At 45.1% G+C, this 18,861-nt stretch overlaps 1 protein-coding gene across 4 annotated transcripts; it reads right to left on the bottom strand.

Moving 5' to 3' along the window:
• Positions 1-46: 46 nt before the first annotated feature.
• On the bottom strand, positions 47-18,483 carry dnajc5ab (DnaJ (Hsp40) homolog, subfamily C, member 5ab). Of its 4 annotated transcripts, none has more exons than XR_015117827.1 (6): positions 18,274-18,483; positions 5,879-6,047; positions 4,618-4,831; positions 4,351-4,522; positions 509-3,545; positions 47-476 (listed from the first exon to the last, which is right to left on the bottom strand). XR_015117827.1 is itself a non-coding variant. In XM_086213113.1 (5 exons), the coding sequence occupies exons 2-5, from the start codon at positions 5,983-5,985 to the stop codon at positions 3,448-3,450; spliced, it is 591 nt and encodes a 196-aa protein (XP_086069239.1). In that variant the 5' UTR covers positions 5,986-6,047; positions 18,274-18,483; the 3' UTR covers positions 47-3,447. The 4 variants fall into 4 exon arrangements, 1 of the variants encoding a protein (XP_086069239.1); XR_015117826.1 differs by having other exon boundaries at positions 47-529; positions 583-3,545; XR_015117828.1 differs by having other exon boundaries at positions 828-3,545.
• Between the last annotated feature and the right edge of the window lie 378 nt (positions 18,484-18,861).

Here is an 18,861-nt window from a genome sequence, read left to right as displayed (position 1 = left end):
ACAGCCGCTGAACACGGTCCAAATGAAGACACGACAGGCACGCAGCTCTGAAGCATCAGAAACATTTATTTTCCAACAATACATCCGATACTTCATTTAACGACACACCTGCCTGACAGACGCACACATCAGCTAAAACAAACTACGTCTCTACGTACGGTGCCACTGCGTCTATGTACAGCAGGCCTTGGTTTTGTTGCGTCAGCGTCAGAATCACACGCTCGTCTAAAACTATACATCTCGTGGACAAACCACCTAGCCGTTAATCAGGTCTTAAAAAGATAAGAAAAATTAAAATAAATAAAACAATGCTTCAATATTATTATCTGGTCACTAATATTCACACTTACATCAGTTCGTCTTGGTGGTGGTGGTGGTGTTTTGGACCTGACAATGAACATTTCTAGACGTTTCTAGGGTCGTGTGCATGTTTGGTCGACAGAGAAAGAGAGGACGATGTGGTACCTCAGTGGTACCTCAGTGGTACCTCGTGGTACCTCAGTGGTACCTCGTGGTACCTCAGTGGTACCTCAGTGGTACCTCAGTGGTACCTCAGTGGTGCCTCGTGGTACCTCGTGGTACCTCGTGGTACCTCAGTGGTACCTCAGTGGTACCTCAGTGGTGCCTCGTGGTACCTCAGTGGTACCTCAGTGGTACCTCGTGGTACATCAGTGGTACATCAGTGGTACCTCAGTGGTGCCTCGTGGTACCTCAGTGGTGCCTCGTGGTACCTCAGTGGTACCTCGTGGTACCTCAGTGGTACCTCAGTGGTACCTCGTGGTACATCAGTGGTACCTCAGTGGTGCCTCGTGGTACCTCAGTGGTACCTCGTGGTACCTCAGTGGTACCTCGTGGTACCTCAGTGGTACCTCAGTGGCCAGTGAGCAATGAAGCACCACGCTCATCGAGGGAAGAGCTATTTGGTTAAAACAGAGCTGCTGCAGGATCTTAAAACCCTTTCAGAAGACTCAACGTCTAAAGCAACAGTTACTTAAAAAGATCCAAAGCAGGGAATGAAACCAGGTCAAATTAACCTTTTGATTGGAGCTGCAACATTTAGTTGATTGGAAGAAAATTAATCGCCACCTATTCTCATTGTAATCGATTCATCATTTCGGCCCTTTTTTCAGGCTGATGGGCTGCTTCCAGACCCCAGGGTTTACTGTACTTTTGTCATTTACTGCAGGGGAGGAGGAGTCTTTGGGTTTTGGACTGTTGGAGAGGAGAGAAGCGATCTGCAGTCAGCACTTCTGGCTCCAGCAAGTACAGATGAGCTTCTTCTTCTTCTTCTTTTTTTTTTTTTTAAATTCTCAACATTTTATAAAAGAAATGATGAATTAATTAATCATGCAAATAATAAGGAGATTAATTGACTAAAGTAATTGCAAGTTGCAGCCTTATTTTTTGTGTAATAATAATAATAATGATAATAATAATAATAATAATAGATATTAATATTCTCAGTGCTTCAAGGTGAGCTTATTAAAGACTTCTCCAGATTTGAAAGAACCTGCAGAATCTCTGAAACAGTTCAAAACTACAGAAGCGAGTGGAGGACTGTCATGGAGGAGACTTTTTGAAGCTCTTATTGCACATTCTCACGATATGTATTCATACATGAGCGTGTGTTTGATTGAGCCATCAAAGAAACGAGAGTTTGGTTCCATGATTTTGTTTCATACAAAAAAATTCAACCTTTGACACAAACAACCACGATATTTCTGTATTTTCTATCTTAACAGAGTCGAACTAATGTGTGTGTGAGTGAGTGAGTGCGCGCGTGTGTGTGTGTGTGGGGGGGGGGGGGAGACACATACAATCGACTAAAAAAATGGTTGTGCTGTAAACTGCTCCTCAGTTGCTATGACGACTACAGAAGTGCTGCCACAGAAACAAGTAAGACTTTGGATTCCAAGATCCTCCCTTCAGTCACAACATAAATAAGAAAAAACAAAGAAAAACGAAATCTATGGACGAAAGAAACAAAGAGATGAAGTTCCATCTAAATACACAGGTTACACGACAGGGAGGGCATCTTCACTTCCTCACAAAACAAATAGAAAACTACAAACAAACAAACAAAAAGGGCTCAATCAGTGTGTACGCTTGCTGTCGGAGTGATGATGTCATTGCTCGTGTGAGAGATGATGGGATGCCGCCATGCAGCTGTCAGTGTGAAACACGGAGCTGAATCACTCACATGGAGGAGGACAGGAAGAGGAGGGAGATGTGATGAATATTTCTCAGGAGCTACTGATCTGCTGCCACGTGTTTTTACCTTGAAGCTAACAGAGACAGCTAACAGCAGGAAGACAGTCCCTAAACATCTGTCTAGAACTCCCAGACGCGCCGTCCGCTAGTCTGACACAACCTTGGAGGCCAATCAGAGTGTTTATGGATTACTGAAGACGCTACTCGTGTGAAGCATCTCTTCAAGAACCAGGACACTACCGAGCGAGAGGAAGCTGACAAGCTGAGGGTGCATTTCAGTTCTAGGATGAAATATTCATAGTTTTCATTTCCTTGATTCCAAACCAAATTCTCAACGATGCGTCGGCTGTTCCCTCCGATCAGCACGTGGACATTTCCTCCTGGTCTGAGTGAGGACGGGCTGCTGGTTCTGCAGCTTTGGTCTTCTGTGACATTTGGGTTCACTGCGGGACGGAGCACTGTCACTACGGCCAACCAGCGAGGATGTTTGGACTCCCGTGGACCCAGGGTGAGGACCAGGGGGTGAGGTTACACCCTCGGGTGTTAACCTGATAAAGCACAGCTGACCATACAATCCCACTGGACATCTGTGTGGTAGTTCATCACCATCATAATGACTAGAAATGTGACCGTTGACCTCCTCGTTCTAATCGGTTTAAAATTTTAGAGTGGAAGTTTACGCCAGATGTTCCTGACACAGTGACTGACTTGAAGGCAGCCAGCATGTTCACGTTCTCACACACACACACACACGCACGCGCGCACACACAAAACGTTTCTGAATGTATTTGTGCTGTGCTGCTTCTTCAAATTTAATAATTCCTCAGTTACCACTCAATGTTTCCCTTGGGACATCATAAACCCCTAAATGCGTACCTGCAGCAGGTGAGAAGATCTGACAGAAATATTCATCTACATTTTGGCAGCTGGACGTAAAACTGAGCTGGCGGTGCTGGGATCAGTCGTGGTGAACCGCTTTGTGAGTGAGTGAGGGCTCGTCCCCTCTTCCTGTTCTCTTTATACTTCACATAATTTGGGCTGCGGAGCTCATGCTAACTGACAGTCTGGCATGCTTGCTGGTGTGTGTGTGTGTGTGTGTGTGTGTGTGTGTCTTGTTTAATTACTGCCTTGGATGAAGTGATAACAGCTGGACTGGCAAGAAAGTGTTGTAGATTCATACTGTGGATAGTTTGTGTGTGTGTGTGTGTGTGTGTGTGTGTGTGTGTGTGTGTGTGTCTAGTATGCGTCCGTTCTGTAGCTGTGGTGGGCATCAGCGGTGAGCTGGGTAGTTTCTGTGGCTGAAGATGGCTGCATCACGATGGGCTCACTACCATCTGTTGAGAAACACACACACACACACACACACACACACACACACATTTTAATTCTACTTACAACAAACTTTAGGGCAAAGTGATGTGAAAGACATGGTTTCTTGTCAAACACAAGAATCACCAAAATCACAAAATTTGTGTCTGACAGAAAACCCGAGGTGTCGTCAGATATTCCACTTTCAGAGGGTCCTTGAACAACTTCCACGAACACACGTCCTTCCACATCTAATCAATCATCTGCACCAATCAAATCCTGTAAAACAACTTCAAATTCCGTGTTCCTGTGCTCCTCTGCAGGACTGGGAAGCTGCCAAGACCAACATTCACATGACCGACGGTCCGAACCTGTAAATACTTCATAGAGCTCACATGAACTTGGATAGTTTAATATGGTTCCAGGTGTGTTCTACTGTTATTGGGAATGCTCATAGGCCAATGAATAAAAACACTGCATATGTTGGCTGTATGTTTTTTCAGTCACTGTAAAAGTCTCGTGGTGACTGTTGACCTCCTTCTTGTAACGTTGCTTCAGAGGTGCAGCACTTCTCATGAATGTGAAGTGATTCAAACAGGGAAGCTCCTGAGTTGCGGAGAGTTAACGGCACCTTCACATACACTTGTGTGAAACAAGACTGAAGATTGTGTTGACATCGACCTGCCAGGGTTCATTATATCTAAATGAATAAACAGAGAGCCGACACTGGTGATGGAGTCACACATCATCAACAAGCATCATGAGAGAAGAACACTCAGGTTGTGTTGGATATACGCCGCAGCTGCTTTGAAGGGTTAAACACCAACTCACCTCGCTCATCAGCGGTCATCTGGGCCTCCAGGTCCTCGGGGGACACGTAGAACTCAGGCTCCTGGTCCATGGGAGGCCGAGGTTTACACTTACCACAGCAACAGTTACAGCAGCAACACAGGCAACAGCAGAAATAGCAGCCAGTGGCCAGGCAGCAGAAGACGAACAAGGCCTGAGGAGGAGGAGGAGCAGGAGGAGAGACCACCAGGGGAGTTAAATTGAGTCAGTGCACAGAGAGGATGAGTCCTGTCAGTCTGTCCCTCCTACCTTCGCCCACCAGCTGGACAGAACAAAGTAGGTGTTGACGTTCTCCTCTCCGAACTGTTCGGCGACGTACAGCCCCAGCGAGCCGTACTTGTCGTAGATGTTCTTCTTGGTGGCGTCGCTCAGGATGGAGTGAGCGTTGTTGATTTCCTTGAATTTTTCCGCTGCCTCTGGGTTGTCTGGGTTCTTATCGGGGTGAAACTTCAAGGCCATTTTCCTGTAAATAAACAGAACGCCCAAAAAATAAATGATCATAAGAGCAGAGTAAAAACGACATGCAGACAAAAGTCACATGACAGAGGTCCCATGGGAGGATCTGTAGCTGCGACAGTCACTGGTCATGTAAGCATCAGTTTGTAGTGACCCTAACATGAATGAGGTCATAGTTGGACAAAGCAATGATCAGGGGAAGTGTTCCGTTCATGACTCAAGTGTGCTTATCTCAGTAGTAGTCGTACTACTGGAGTCTTCCCAGTATTTTTGCTACTTGTTCATCAGTCAAACTGTTGGACGTCTCTGGTTCAGCTTCCGTGAGCGGTGCAAACTCTCCTCTAACCTCAGTCTCCCCTCTCACGAGCAAGAACACACTCCAAATGTGACAAGGATGGTTCAGGTCAAACTGTAGAACGTGGCGATGTGAAGTGGGCGTGTCTTCACGTCACGATTTGAAATTTGCTCTGTAGCATGCGAACAGGAATATGGATGGAATAATCAATAAGAACCTCAAATAAATACGTTAGCAGAAATATTGTCATATTTAGAATAAGATCAAGGGTCAAAAGTTTTGTCATCGATGTGAGCGTGGCGGCGTCTGGAGAGGAGAGAGTTGCTCTCAGCCAAACGTCCGAAGGCAGCTAATAAAATCAATAGCTTGGGAAGAATCAGCATCTGTTAAAATGCTGGTTTTGTTGAAATTTTATAGACTGAACAATTGATTGGTTCCTGATGAAATAATTGATGAAAATAGTAAGTCCCTGTGGGGTTTCTGTCGTACACAGGTCATTTTCAAAAGGACGCATGTATGATGGGTTTTCCTTTAACATAGTGAGATGCAGAGTAGTTTATATCATTAAAGTAAAATATCAGGCTTTGAGCCTCGCAAGCAAAGGAATTAACCACTGCTTAAGGCAAAGATACAGAAGACACTGGAGTCAACACCTTACATCACAGGTCAAAGATGTCTGACTCCCTCTAGTGGTGCCTCACTGATACCACAGACACAGTGTGTGTGTGTGTGTGCGTGCATGTGTGTGTAAATGCATACCTGTAACATTTCTTGATGTCCTCTGTCGTGGCAGTTTTGTCGACTCCTAGCACGGCGTACAGCGACTCTCCTGACGTGGAGAGAGCCCTTTGTCTCTGCTGCTCCATGGCGCCTCTCTCTCTCTCTCTCTCTCTCTCTCTCTCTCTCTCTCACTCACTCAGCCTCTCACCTGTCAGGTAGACAGAAAAAAAGAAAAACAACAACAAAGAAAGCTGTGAGTCTAAGAGTGGAACTGACAGAGTGGCTTGTTTTCTAGTTGTTCCAGTCTACTTGTCTGCCTCACATCTCTTCCTCTTCTCAGACACAAGCTGATACAGCAGGTTTCTGCTTGTGACAGGATGCAACTTTTAATCTAGCAATATCTTGTGTCCTCCATGACTTTAAATTTCCTTTGTTCTGCTAAAACTTAAGAAAAGCAGTAACATTTAATTTTGCCGGCTTGTGTCATCCGCGCCGGCAGTGTCCTACTCTCTTATCCTTTACTAGGTTATAAAACTTCTGGATCGAGCAGTTCCACGTTCCTACACTGAGAACATCAAGTCTCCTGCTAAAATGATGGAAAAGCATCCTGGCAGCAGCGTTCACCGCGGCACGGAGACGCTCCAGAACTGGGTCATCAGTGCCAGCCATCAGTGTTTGGTCTGAACTGTGCAGTTGTAACGGCTGATTCTTTACAGTGTACTGTAGTTCTAAGCGCTGTATTTTAATTAATCTATTGAATGAACAGCAACATCACGTTAATTCCTTACAGAAATGGTCCAAATCAATTAAAAAAAGCAGCTCATTTAATCGTTGTTGTTCTGCGTGTTCTTTCTGAACGTGGTGTTGGTTTGAGGCTGCGATGAATGACAGGAGGAGAAGGGCTAAGGATAAGAGAGGTAAACTGGGGTTATCTCAGGTCAAGTCACCCAAGTAGTTATACAAGGAGGGGAGATATTCCACCTGCCTCCTTCATGCACCTCATGCTCCTAGCCAGCTGCAGCTAGCAGGAGGCTAACTACCTTGTACAAGTACCAGAGTTGGTAGCTCTGGAATACAGCAGCAGAGAAGTCCTCCATGTACTGTCAGAGTAAGCAGCCAGCAGGACGTGTTCCAAGAACTTGCACCCTGCTGTCAGAATTGTACTTCAACTACTATGGGTTAATGAATTAGAAACTAGCCAACTGTTTTCATTAGTATTGATATCTGTGCAGACTGATCAGATGCTCTTGATCAAAGCTGCATGCATGTGTAGCCTGAAGCCTGCCAGCACTGCTCTCCTGCACCACAGCTGGGCTCCTCCAGGATTCCAATGCTGAGGCAAATGAAAAGTCGTGTGTCGATGTGAAAACTGATCCAGGTCCACTGGTGAGCGGCACTGACGGAGGCATGGACTCATTACACTGTGATGCTAATTATCATGAGCAAAGAGCGTCATAGAAAACACTCAGGAAGCAGCTGCTCAGCCTGCTTACCGTCGCAGTTGTTCAAACCTCTCACTCAGTTCAGCCGAACCCCCGACCCACTGCACCGAGGCAGGCGTTCGAGGGCTGAAGTTCACGTCAGGGGGGAAGAAAATTCGAAGTATCGGCAGAAATACACATTTGTTTTGTTTTGTTTGTTTTTTTTAACTCATGACCCTCAAAACAAAAAGATTTGGAATGGAGGCAGGGGATGTATTTTTTCTTTCTTTTTTCTTTATCTTACAACTTCATCATCCTCGTCAGCTGAGTGAGAAAATAAACGTCACAAATCTAATCTAAGAAATCTTATAATTTCAAATTACCCAAGCATGAAGTCAGCACATAGGCCTGAGGAATACAGCAATACCAAGCCTAGCAGCACTGATGGGACAACATGTGCTGATGGTGAGACGTGTGACAGGTATCAGCCAGTACCAGCCTCACCAGTCTCTCATCCAGGCTCTAGTTAGGACTGCCTAGGGACCCCACATGATTTCCAGAAAATGAATACAGTTCTATAACGGTTGGAAAAAGCCTGCCATCGCCATCACTGTTCAAAAGATTTTTGTGTTATGAACGCTGTCACTTTAATGTGCCACATTCATCCCATCCTAAACTGAGGCCATTGTTCCCCGTCACAAGCATCAGTGAGTGTGTGGAGGCTCTTCATCCAGACATGACAACCATCTTGGCAGGTCATAATCATAGCGAACCTAAATTCTACACTTCACATCCCAACAGCCTTCCAATCCCAGGCTGACACGTGACTGCATACAGAGCAGGCAAGTTGTATTTAGCAGAAATCAGTGGTTGCAGCAGGGTTTGCTAAAGGAGTAATCCAAGTATTCAGTTGGTAGTTTGCTTACAAGACACCAGCTAATAGGACTGAGGTGACACCACAGTGTTGAAGCTGATCAGATGTATGCCGTTTGTTTTGATTTCATTCAAAACTTGAACATATTTAGTTAAGAATGAGAAGCACATTCTCACATCTCCCGCTGCTGAGATATCGAATGTCTGACAGCAAGAAAAACCTAACAGCTGCATCTGTTGATACCCTGGTGTGCATCAGCTGACATGCAGCTGCACGCCGGAAGTATCAGCTGCACCATCACTGACTCTACAAACACGCTGACCTGAGGCGGGGGTGGGCAGAGGATCGTCACTGGAGGGTTACCTGAACATACTAGGATAATCCTAAACACACACACACCAGATCAGGGACACTCACAAACACCCACCCACACACACACACACACACACACACACACACACACACACACCATCAACCAACAAGCACGAGAAACTCAAAGAAAACTATACATTCAACAGATTATAAAAATATGAAAATAAGACTGAAAGTTCTGTGGTTCTGAATCCATGTGAGTCCTTTTGTATGTCGGCCAACAGTCCCTCTAAACCTCTATATGGCACCAGATGGCCCCCATTGCCATGGTAACCATACACTGTCCCCCCACAACAACAACAACAACAGCAGCAACAACAACAATGTGTCTGGAAACACAGAATTAACACCTCCTAAATCCCACCCACTCCAGTACCTCAGATTAGCCAGTCACAGACCCATCTTCCACCTGACAGGGATTACCCAATAAGAGTGATTCACGTCTACTCCACGGATTACCAACATGCTGTGAGAATGTGTGGCAAATAATCCCGACCAACCACAACATCCAGCCTCAAGCAAAAACTCCGCCAGCGTGAGCTGTGCCACCAATGAGATTCTCTCTTGCTGAATAAGCTGAAAGTCAAACTGTCCATTCACATGGCCATGCTACTGAGAGCCGGGCTGGAAATATCCTGCAAGTGGCGGCATATGGTCTGGGTGCACACACACACACACGCACACACACGCGTGCGCACGCGTGCTCCCCCACCTGAGTCACACATCTATTTTTATAATTTCAGCAGTTTTATCTGGTGGAGTGAGATTTTACAGAGCTGTAACACTGTAGCTCAGCCTCCCTTCTGCTCCATGATCATCCGACCTTCTCTGGGCCTGAACTGGACTGGAAAAAAATGATTTGTTCCATTTTGGAGCACAATGTCCAACAATGTATATTTACATTTTCAATTTTCCAGCACTCTTTAACACTTTCATGTGCGACATCCAGTTCCCTTGGGAAATAACAGCCCAAATCCAAGCTTAAACGTGTGGTATCTAACCACACTTAACCATCGCCGCTTTATTCTCCAGGTCTCATTTAAAATTTCACCCCAAAATCAGCTGTTTGCACCAATCAGATCATTTTAAAATAAAAAAATTGAAAAAAAATAAGTCTTTGCTCTGTGGTTTACCTCCGATAATCTGGAGACTGTGTTATATTTTAAAATGTCTCCTTTACAGAGGTCGTAAATTAGTTAAATTCATGACTGAAGAGATCTCTTAGGGTTGGACTTCCTGTAGGCAAGAAGACGGTGGTGCGATTGCAAAGTCTTCTTGTGACGTGCAGATGTGAAGACTTCAGATGGGATGATAAAGACGTACAGAAAAAAAACCCAAAACTTCACATCTAAGAATTTTTGACTTCTTCTTTTAAAAGATGTTTTATTTCACAGTTGAAATATGTTCATCTCCCCAGCTCTACACAGCACCTTTAATCATAGCAGTTGATCAAGAACTTGGCTGTGTGTCATGTTTGCACGACAGAAACGCAGCATGGCTACAGGGATTCAAACTAGGGTAAAGCAGGTACGGCGGCTGAATCTCATTTCAGACGGGACAAAGTGTGTCATCACGTTCAGTCTGGTATTCCACCTCTGTTTGTCCAGGGAAGGGTCACGAAACACTGGAGCTCCTTCCCAGCAACACCCAGGTAAACTGTAGCACCGCCCAGTGCAGCGTCTCTACAACAGAGCCACGGTATGCGGGTGTTTCCGAGGACTGCAGCACAGCGCTGCTCCTCTGTGGCTGCTTCAACACGCTACCAGGGAATTTAATAGGTGGTTTATTGGCTTCAGTCTTAAAGTTCATGTCCAAGATTTATACAAGGCAAAGGTTTTGTTTCTGAGGAATCCAGCAGAGTCCCTCCATGTTGGTCTGTCTCTGGTCCATGAGGTTGATTTGCTATTCCTGGTATAGCTAGCTTTAAACCTGGAACCAGGGTGACTCAGGACCATAACACTGACATGTTGGATGTGGCACGAAAAGATGAAAGATGGAGACAAGACTGAGTGCAGAAGTGCTTCAGAACTACTCAGCCCAGAGGGCATTGCAAAAGGCCCAATGTGGTTTAAATTAAAAACATTTTGTTGGTGCTAGGCAACTTAAAATAGATACATACACGCATCAATGTTTCTCATCAAAGAGGGACATCCAGTTTCTGCAGCCAGGATCCTCTCAAACCATTGTGGGAACTCATGAAACTCAAAACAGCTGATAGCGAAAGTTCAGTAAAGATTTCCGTGGCAACACCACGCTCCACCAATCACACTGACTTCTGGAGTAGTGTAATAATTCTCTGCGAGATTCTAGTCAAGCCTCTTCTTCTTAAAGGTTGATGAATGAACCTCTACAGGAGCAGAACCTTCGTTTCACAACCTCCAACTCCCGTAATTTTGACAAGATGGCGGATGGTCAAGTCCTCTACTCGTCCACTTGCTCAAATTGTGGCCGGTAACATCTGAACCCTCGTGACCTGTGGCTGCATCGACTGTGTGTGACTGGTTGAGGAGGGGGCTTGCTGTTCTGAGGCCAGCAGTCAAACACTTCTCACCCAAGCGTGACGATGAACTACGCTGCCTGCTCATGTTCGGATTGTCTGATACCTGTCATGTTGTTGAAACCACATCTGCAGGAGACAGTTTTCAGAAATGTGATGTTTTCATCTGGACTCTGTAGACGTGAACTGTCGCAGCAGCTGCGAAACAAAGGCAACCTTCGTGGAACCTATTTAGGAACTCTCTCAGAGTACAGGACACCTCCGGACGACACAACATGTCATAGAAGAGTCACTTTGAAAGAGCAACAGACCGTGAGGAAAACACGAAGACAGCCATGTTTGTAGTTCTGGCACCTGCAGCTACACAAAAATAGAGGCTTCAACTATTTATTGCTAAAATGATCCAAGCACTAAAGATGGATTATCACTTGCTTTCACTCAACAGGGTTAAAATGTTGTTTGGGGTCATTTCCCAGTGAGTCACTTTCACCCTCTTCTGAGAACATAAAACAGCAGTTCTGTTGTCATTTCTTCAAAACTGTTCAGTCACTTTTATTGTTGCCCAGAGTGGAAGAAATGACTCATGATGAGAATTACTGATGACATCAGCCACCAGCTGCGCGTGCGCACACACACACACACACACACACAGCAGAGGGGGGATATCATCCATTCTCACACATTTCGAAAACTCTATATTGCTGACATAAATATTTTGACTTGCTCAGGTGCTCAAGTGGTTCCAGCTCGTGTAACATAGGCAGGTGACACCAGTTCAAATCCCAGCCTGAGGTCCTCTGCTGTATGTCAGCCCCCCCCCCCCACTCATTCCCAAAAAAAAAAAAAAAAAAAAAAAAAAAAATATATATATATATATATATATATATATATATATATATATATATATATATATATATATATATATATATATATATATATATATATATTGTGGCGCTCCTGCAGAGATATCCTGCCCACGCACCATCTTCCACAGACAACATCTGTGTTTGATACAGATCCTTACAAATGTCTATTTTGTTTAAAGTAAAATAACGGACATTCCGTCTTGTGATTCAATCGTGATGGCCTAAACCAGCCCTAAAAGCATCTAGCTGGAGTCCAGTCATGAACGTAGCAGTTCTAGTAGGGAACCCAACACCTTCTATTCCCCACCACATTGATCAGCTCTAACTGGGGATCCCAAGGTCAAGGCCAGCGTGGAGATATAATCCCTCCACCTGGTCCTCGGTCTGCCCCGTGGCCTCCTCCTTGCCAGACATGCTCAATAGATACCCGAACCACCTCGACTGGTTCCCCCTGTGTGGCCCATTTTAGCCATTTGTATCCTATTTTTCTCGAAAAGGCAAAAAAAAAAACAACAACAAAAAACAAACAAGGCTGGATTACTTTCACTTCGGCATTGAAACAGAGGAAAGCAGTCGTGTTTGCCCTGCCTCGGGGCTCTGACAACAGCTTGCGGCCTTCGTCAGACTTCCCAAAACAGACAAAAGCAGTTTACTTTTGTATCCAAGCTCAGCTGTGTCCTCCTTTCAATGGAACATCTGTCGGCAACACACACACACACACACACACACACACACACACACACACACACACACACACACACACACACACACACACACACACAGCTTCAGTTTGTCATCACAGAGGTATCAACTCCAGCCTAAGGCCTCGTGGCGGTGCCTCTGCATCCTCCAACAGCCACTCTGGCAGGTAACCCACTGGATTTCTTCCTCAGAATGTGGACCAGAGTAAACACACAGAGCACAGCAGTGGCTCTGCAGGCTCTTATTTTTTCAAATTAACAGCATGAAGCAAACTAGAGCTAAGATCATAATAAATACAAGAACACTACCAGAGCACAGACCTCTGCCGAGGCCACTTGTCCTCTCTGCTGTTCAAAGCTGTCGCAAATTTACATGAAAATCTCTTTGTAAATATTTCATTCCAAACACCCAAAAAGAGTCCCTCACAAAACCTCTTTGTCACTGGTAAAAATGGGTAATAATGACACACGAGACACTGAAACGTGAGGGTTTGATGCCGGTGACGTCTGACAACAGACTGATGAGTTTGTTTCACTGAAGCAGGTAAAGGAAGTCACACATGAGAGAAACGGTTCAGAGAAGAGCAGGCACTTTGAAGACAGACTCAGCAGGCGATGACTTGGACCACTCACATCAGCACACTCAGATGGAGGCTTGAGTCCTGATGCAAGTGACGCTGTAGCAGCATCTACGCTAACCTCTGCAGGAGCCGCCATCATTCCACCTGAACCACGCCCCCGTCTCCTCAAAGGAGGTCGACTCCCTGAGTCACTTTTGATGAGGACACAAGCAACTAACCTGAAGCCAGATGAGCTCAATTCTCGTGCGATCTAATAAATCAAACCGACTCGCAAGATAACAATTCTTGTACCTACCAGAAAAAACAACAACAACAACAACAACAAAAAGACACTGAGGAACACCATCAGGATGAATTTAGGATACAACCCAGGAATTAACACTGTGAACACAAGGCACAGCTCAACTTTCCAAAACCAGGAACTAACGTGTGCTGCACAGCCTGAAGCGATATTGTAGTTTTAGAATGGAGATTTACATTGAGTTCCTCCCCGCCACTGTCCGCCTTTGAGTCATACGACCCACACAAGAGAGGAAAGCTGCTGTGACCAACAAGGTCGAGTCATTTATTTACTCACGTCAGCTGGTTTGTAATCATAATTAGAATCTTTAAAATGGTGGGAGACAGAAAGAGAGAGAGGACAGATGACAAGCATGTGCTGAAGAGAGGGAGGAGCCACTGGCAGCTGTGTGAACCAACTGCAGCCTATTGATGGGGCATTTCTACTTGCTTTGCACTCGAAGTACTAGAAGTTCATTTACAGGTTTCTTTCTGTCTTAGTCTGATACATTCAGATTCGTCATTATCTGAGGAAGCTTAAGGACTAGAAAACCTGAACTCAAACAGAAACAACAACCAAAGGAGGTTTCAAAACTGGTTAACAGAAAGGAAAAGAAAATCTGTCTCTGCTTTATGTCATTTTAAACTGAGTCAGCAAGTCTGGGTTTCTGTCTGAAATAAAAATACTAACGTAAAGCACCACAGTTCTCACAGTTGACAGGCCACACCACTGATACTGATCGCAGCTGACACAATGATCATTTGCTGCAGCCCTTAAATGCACTGAGATGACAACCTTGACCAAATAAACTCGCTAATGAATGAACCCAGGGAAACTACCCATCCCTGAGTATGGCTGTGTAGCTGCACATCCACTGAGATCAGGCTTACAGATGTGCAGCCCAGTGATACCAGTGAGAACATCTGCAGAAAACCTCTCAGATCCATCAGGGCAAATGTGATCGATCACTGTCAAGCCCACGGAGACAGAGGAGGGAAAGAGGAGTGACAGAGTTGATGAAGATGGAGGGACAGACGCAGAGAGGCCATGGATGGACAGAACTAAAGAAGGGATCGTTTGAGGGAGAGAGAGGAGGAGGAGGAGACGTCTCAGGTGAAGCGAAACTAGAAGTGAATATTTGACAGCCACACGTGACTGTTAGTCTGGTGGACACGCTCATGACAAGTCTCGTGATTTGTGTGGAGCAGAAAACATCCCCCACACAATAAAGAAAGTGTTTCCATCATGAGATTGACTGACTGGCTGATTGACTGACTGGGAGGAGATACCGGAGTTATCTGGGGCTAACAAGGTTAAAATCTCTCACTGTTCCAGGCAAAAGAGGACCAAAGCTCTGCACGCTCAACTGTTTTCCTTATTAATGACATCATGATTATTAATTCACCACCTGCGACCCACAATCTATAAATCAGAGTGATCATTTTAATGACTCACCCAAACTGCAGATTCAAGGCAGGAGCCACAGATATAAAAGACACATCCATCCAGCCTCCCTCCTGATACGAACCGTCTGACTATACACACAAGCGCCACAGCTTTACCACCTGTGCTGTTATCAGAATTATTTTGCATTACTGCATACAATGAAATACCAATCTGATAAAAACAAATAAAAAAAGAGGGAAAACAGCCTCAAAATAAAGCTGAAAATGTCAGTACTTGTAAATGGAGCAGTAGTTAGCAGGGGCAGTGTTACATGCAGGTACATGCTGCTCACTCCCCTCTACCCGGAGAGACGTGCTGGTGAGCTGCCCTCACATCCGCCCTCCCGTCCCCGAGCCCGTGTCAGACGCAGGTTACATCAGCACGCTAAAGGCTTTACGGCCCCAACGTTGCTTCGCCTCAGTTTGAGAGTTCTTTTCATTTTATGGAGGGAGCTGATCGAGTATCGAAGTTATCAATGTTCATGTCCACCTGCTTCATCGGGCCACCACAGCAGGTGAAACGCTAACTGTAGTTACAGGTTTCTACTCAGGACTCAATCGCTTTGTTTTCTCTTTCAATTTTAGAGAATCAAGACTGACTTTGGGTCAGTTGTTCTTGTGAGTAGCTCAGGAACAGATCTGGACACCAGCCCGCCAGAGCAGGATGCCCAGCTGAGGATCACTGTAGGACTCCAGGGGTGGTGGCAGAGATGCAGTGTGTCCCACAGCACTGTAGCTGGTCATGGTTACGATGTTTATAGAGATAGCTAGAGTAATATTACTGATGTATAGAATAGGCTAACTCAATTAAACAGCTATGTTATTAAATAGTCTAGTAAACCAAGTGGCTAATGTTAAAAAAAAAGTTCTCCCTGCAATCTTACTCCCATTCCACCTTTAGGTGGCGCGGCGTCCACTACGAGAGATGTCTGGATTAACCTGCTATTGTCATGCTGCAGTAGACAAGTGCCCTGGTTTGTTTGCATGTCTGTAAGCTAATCATACTCATGGGCGGTGCCCAGTCCAGCAGCCAGCGAAGGTGCCCCTGCCAAACACTGCTGGGCGTAAACCACTTGTTTATATATTAAGATTTGAAGAGTTTAATCACCAAAGCAACCCAACAGACCTGCAGACCTTTTCTCACTACTTGTCCTTTCTTTAATAGTTTGTTGCTGCTTCACCTAAAAAGCGGAACTTTGAAAACAGCAGAGAACACCAGACTAAATCAGCCAGTAACAGCTATTCTTCCACTACACTGGAGGAGAACCTCCTCGGTGAAAGTGCCACACACACACTCAGCACAGGCCGCTCCGACGCAACTGTGAAACAACCAGTGAAGTGATCCGAGTTCGATGGTGTCACCGATTGCTCCCACTGACCTACTCCTGCTCCCGTCTCCAGGGGTAACCTGACTGGATGTGACTGGCTTTAAACGAGTCACCGGTGTACAAGAATTCACACTGATGACATCATCCGCATTCATGCTTCTCCACTCAACCGTGACACAGAGCAGCTGTGATGCTTCCTGGACTTTCCTGTACTGACAGTAGAAAAGGTTTACAGTGATAACACCTAGGATAACAAGCTTGTACCAGCTCTGTTACTGGCCTGTTCAATCATTCCTATGGAGCCACACGCGCACACACACACACACACACACACACACACACACACACACACACACACACACATCATTAAAACAGACAGAGGCACTACAAGTGATGTCTTAAAGATACTTGGGTTTGGGGTGCAGTGCTTTGATGCAGATTTGATTTATATAAATGTTGCAATATTGCTGGACTTATGAATCAATATTTCAATTTAATGCGCTTTCAATGGACCACTCATACAAATTTAATCTGACAATGACTCATTCTAGACAGCGTTTAAATGTGAGGCCATAATAAAGATCACGCCTGGCACGAAAGTGAGCTTTAACACTCTTCATACAGACTTTAATTTGATAGCTATCTCAGGGTAAAGTACATCTAAAAAAAAAAAACAACACAAATCATAAAATGTCCACTGCAAGAAATATATCATTATTAATAACAGTGAACTAATAGTGCACTGAAACCCTTGCATTCATATTTGTTCTCAGTTAATAACTAAGACTTATTTATTGACTTATTTTACTGGATACACCCCAAGTAAGCCATGTATTTTATTTTCATTATTCAAAAAATGGTTCATCAAGTTAAAAGTCTTTTGTCCCAAGGTTTTTATTCTTGTTGAAGGAGAAACATCAGAACAATGTCTTCATGCACTCAAGAGATAATTAATAAAGGCAAATACAACGTTTATGTTGTGTTTGTCTTTATCAAATGTCATTTATGTGCATGTGAGGATGTGTGCAGCTTATTAAACTGGTCTGCACACCCGTGTGAAAGATCATTGAGGGGTGCAGAAGATTTTGTGAATGACCTGGAGCTCACAGGCAGTGTTTGGTTCATCACTGGAGCTCAGATGTGTCACAGTTAGAAGATCGGCTAGTTGTTGTGTGTAGTTCCTGGGCAAGTCAACACTATAGCAAATACATAAATAATCATAAATACTCATATAAATCATGTACAAATACATGTGGCTGGTCCATTACCATGAAGCATGGAGGGACCTGACAGGTCTGTTCAGAGCCAGTTCACCATGGTTAATGGAGCCCATCCTGCTGCTGCTGAATAATTCACTTTTAGTAACATCTGCTATAAACATGCATGTGTTCTCACACACTCCCAGCCAGCCAGTTAGTAATCCCACCTGCTCCACACACACACATCACATGAGGACAGAAAAAGACAGCAGCTACTCTCGGTCTATTTCAGATGGTCCAACCGGTAATAGAAACGAGCGATGTCGTTCACATGTCGCTGACCCACGGGCAGGATGACTTCATGGTCGCAATCAAACGTTGCTGGTAACGCTGCTCGGAGGGAGAAGGGCTCGTCCCACCTGCCTCTCCCTCACTTCCACATCAATCCAACTTGGCTTCCCACAAATCCGGATTTATCCTCCGGGTCCCCCTCACTGTTACTACACAAAACTGACTCCTTAAGTCGCGTCTGAACTCAACGTCCCGCTGGGGCTCTGAATCAACCACAATCTCTGCTCCACACACTGTGAATTAAACGGGTAGGATCCTCGGTTCGTGACCGGCTAGCAAGCTAGAAAATACCGGTCGGCTTGGGAATCAAACCGCGTTTAAAGCGGATAATCTCCAGGCACCTCATCAAGGAACACACACACACAGCATCCATGTTGGCTAGCCAGTCCGTAGCCTAGCCTGCTTTAAGCGATATGCTCTGTGAATGAATAAGCCAGCTAGCATTTAGCTCGCTAACTAATCCAAGGACAGAAAATCTGACTAGTGTTAGCTCGCATGCTAGCCGAGTGCAATTCATACCTGCTGTTTTCTGTCCCGCGCGGTGTGGCTTCCCACTTCTCTTCCCGGGTGAAGTAACTCGATGTCAGTTACACTCGCATCCCAGGTGAGCGCCGCTCTCCGCTGCTACACCATTCAAACAGCAGCGGTACAGCCACCAAGCTAACGGGCAGGGAGCGAGCTGTCAATCCAGCGGAGCGGCGGGTGTCGCGCGAAACAAACTCCCGCTCGGCTCGATCCCGTTGAGAGCGTGCGCGCTCCCGATACCGCAGGGAACTCACTGGGAATTAGCTGGCCAAAAAAAATAAAAAAATAAAAAATCAAACTTTCTACGACATGACTTAAATGAAGCAATTAATCACGTGTCAATTTAAACGTTTCTCACTTGAAAATGTATTAAACTAACTCTAACTGAATAAATAAGAAAAATCACAGTGACCTTGACCTTTAACCTCCAACTTTTTTTTATTATGGGACTCCTTGTGTCTCAGTGGATGTTTGTGCCAAATCTGAAGAATGTCCTTATGGCATTCCTGGTGTGCTGTGTTTGTGTGGCAGCCATCAATTTTTTTCCCCCCGTTCATCGTTGAGTCGATGTTTGAGTCAAAT

Source organism: Aulostomus chinensis, chromosome 9 (assembly GCF_037954235.1).
Source record: "Aulostomus chinensis isolate RoL2024-O1b breed Wild chromosome 9, RoL_Achi_v1.0, whole genome shotgun sequence".
In the NCBI taxonomy this organism is placed as follows: domain Eukaryota; kingdom Metazoa; phylum Chordata; class Actinopteri; order Syngnathiformes; family Aulostomidae; genus Aulostomus; species Aulostomus chinensis.
This window is presented reverse-complemented; position numbering and strand designations above follow the sequence as displayed.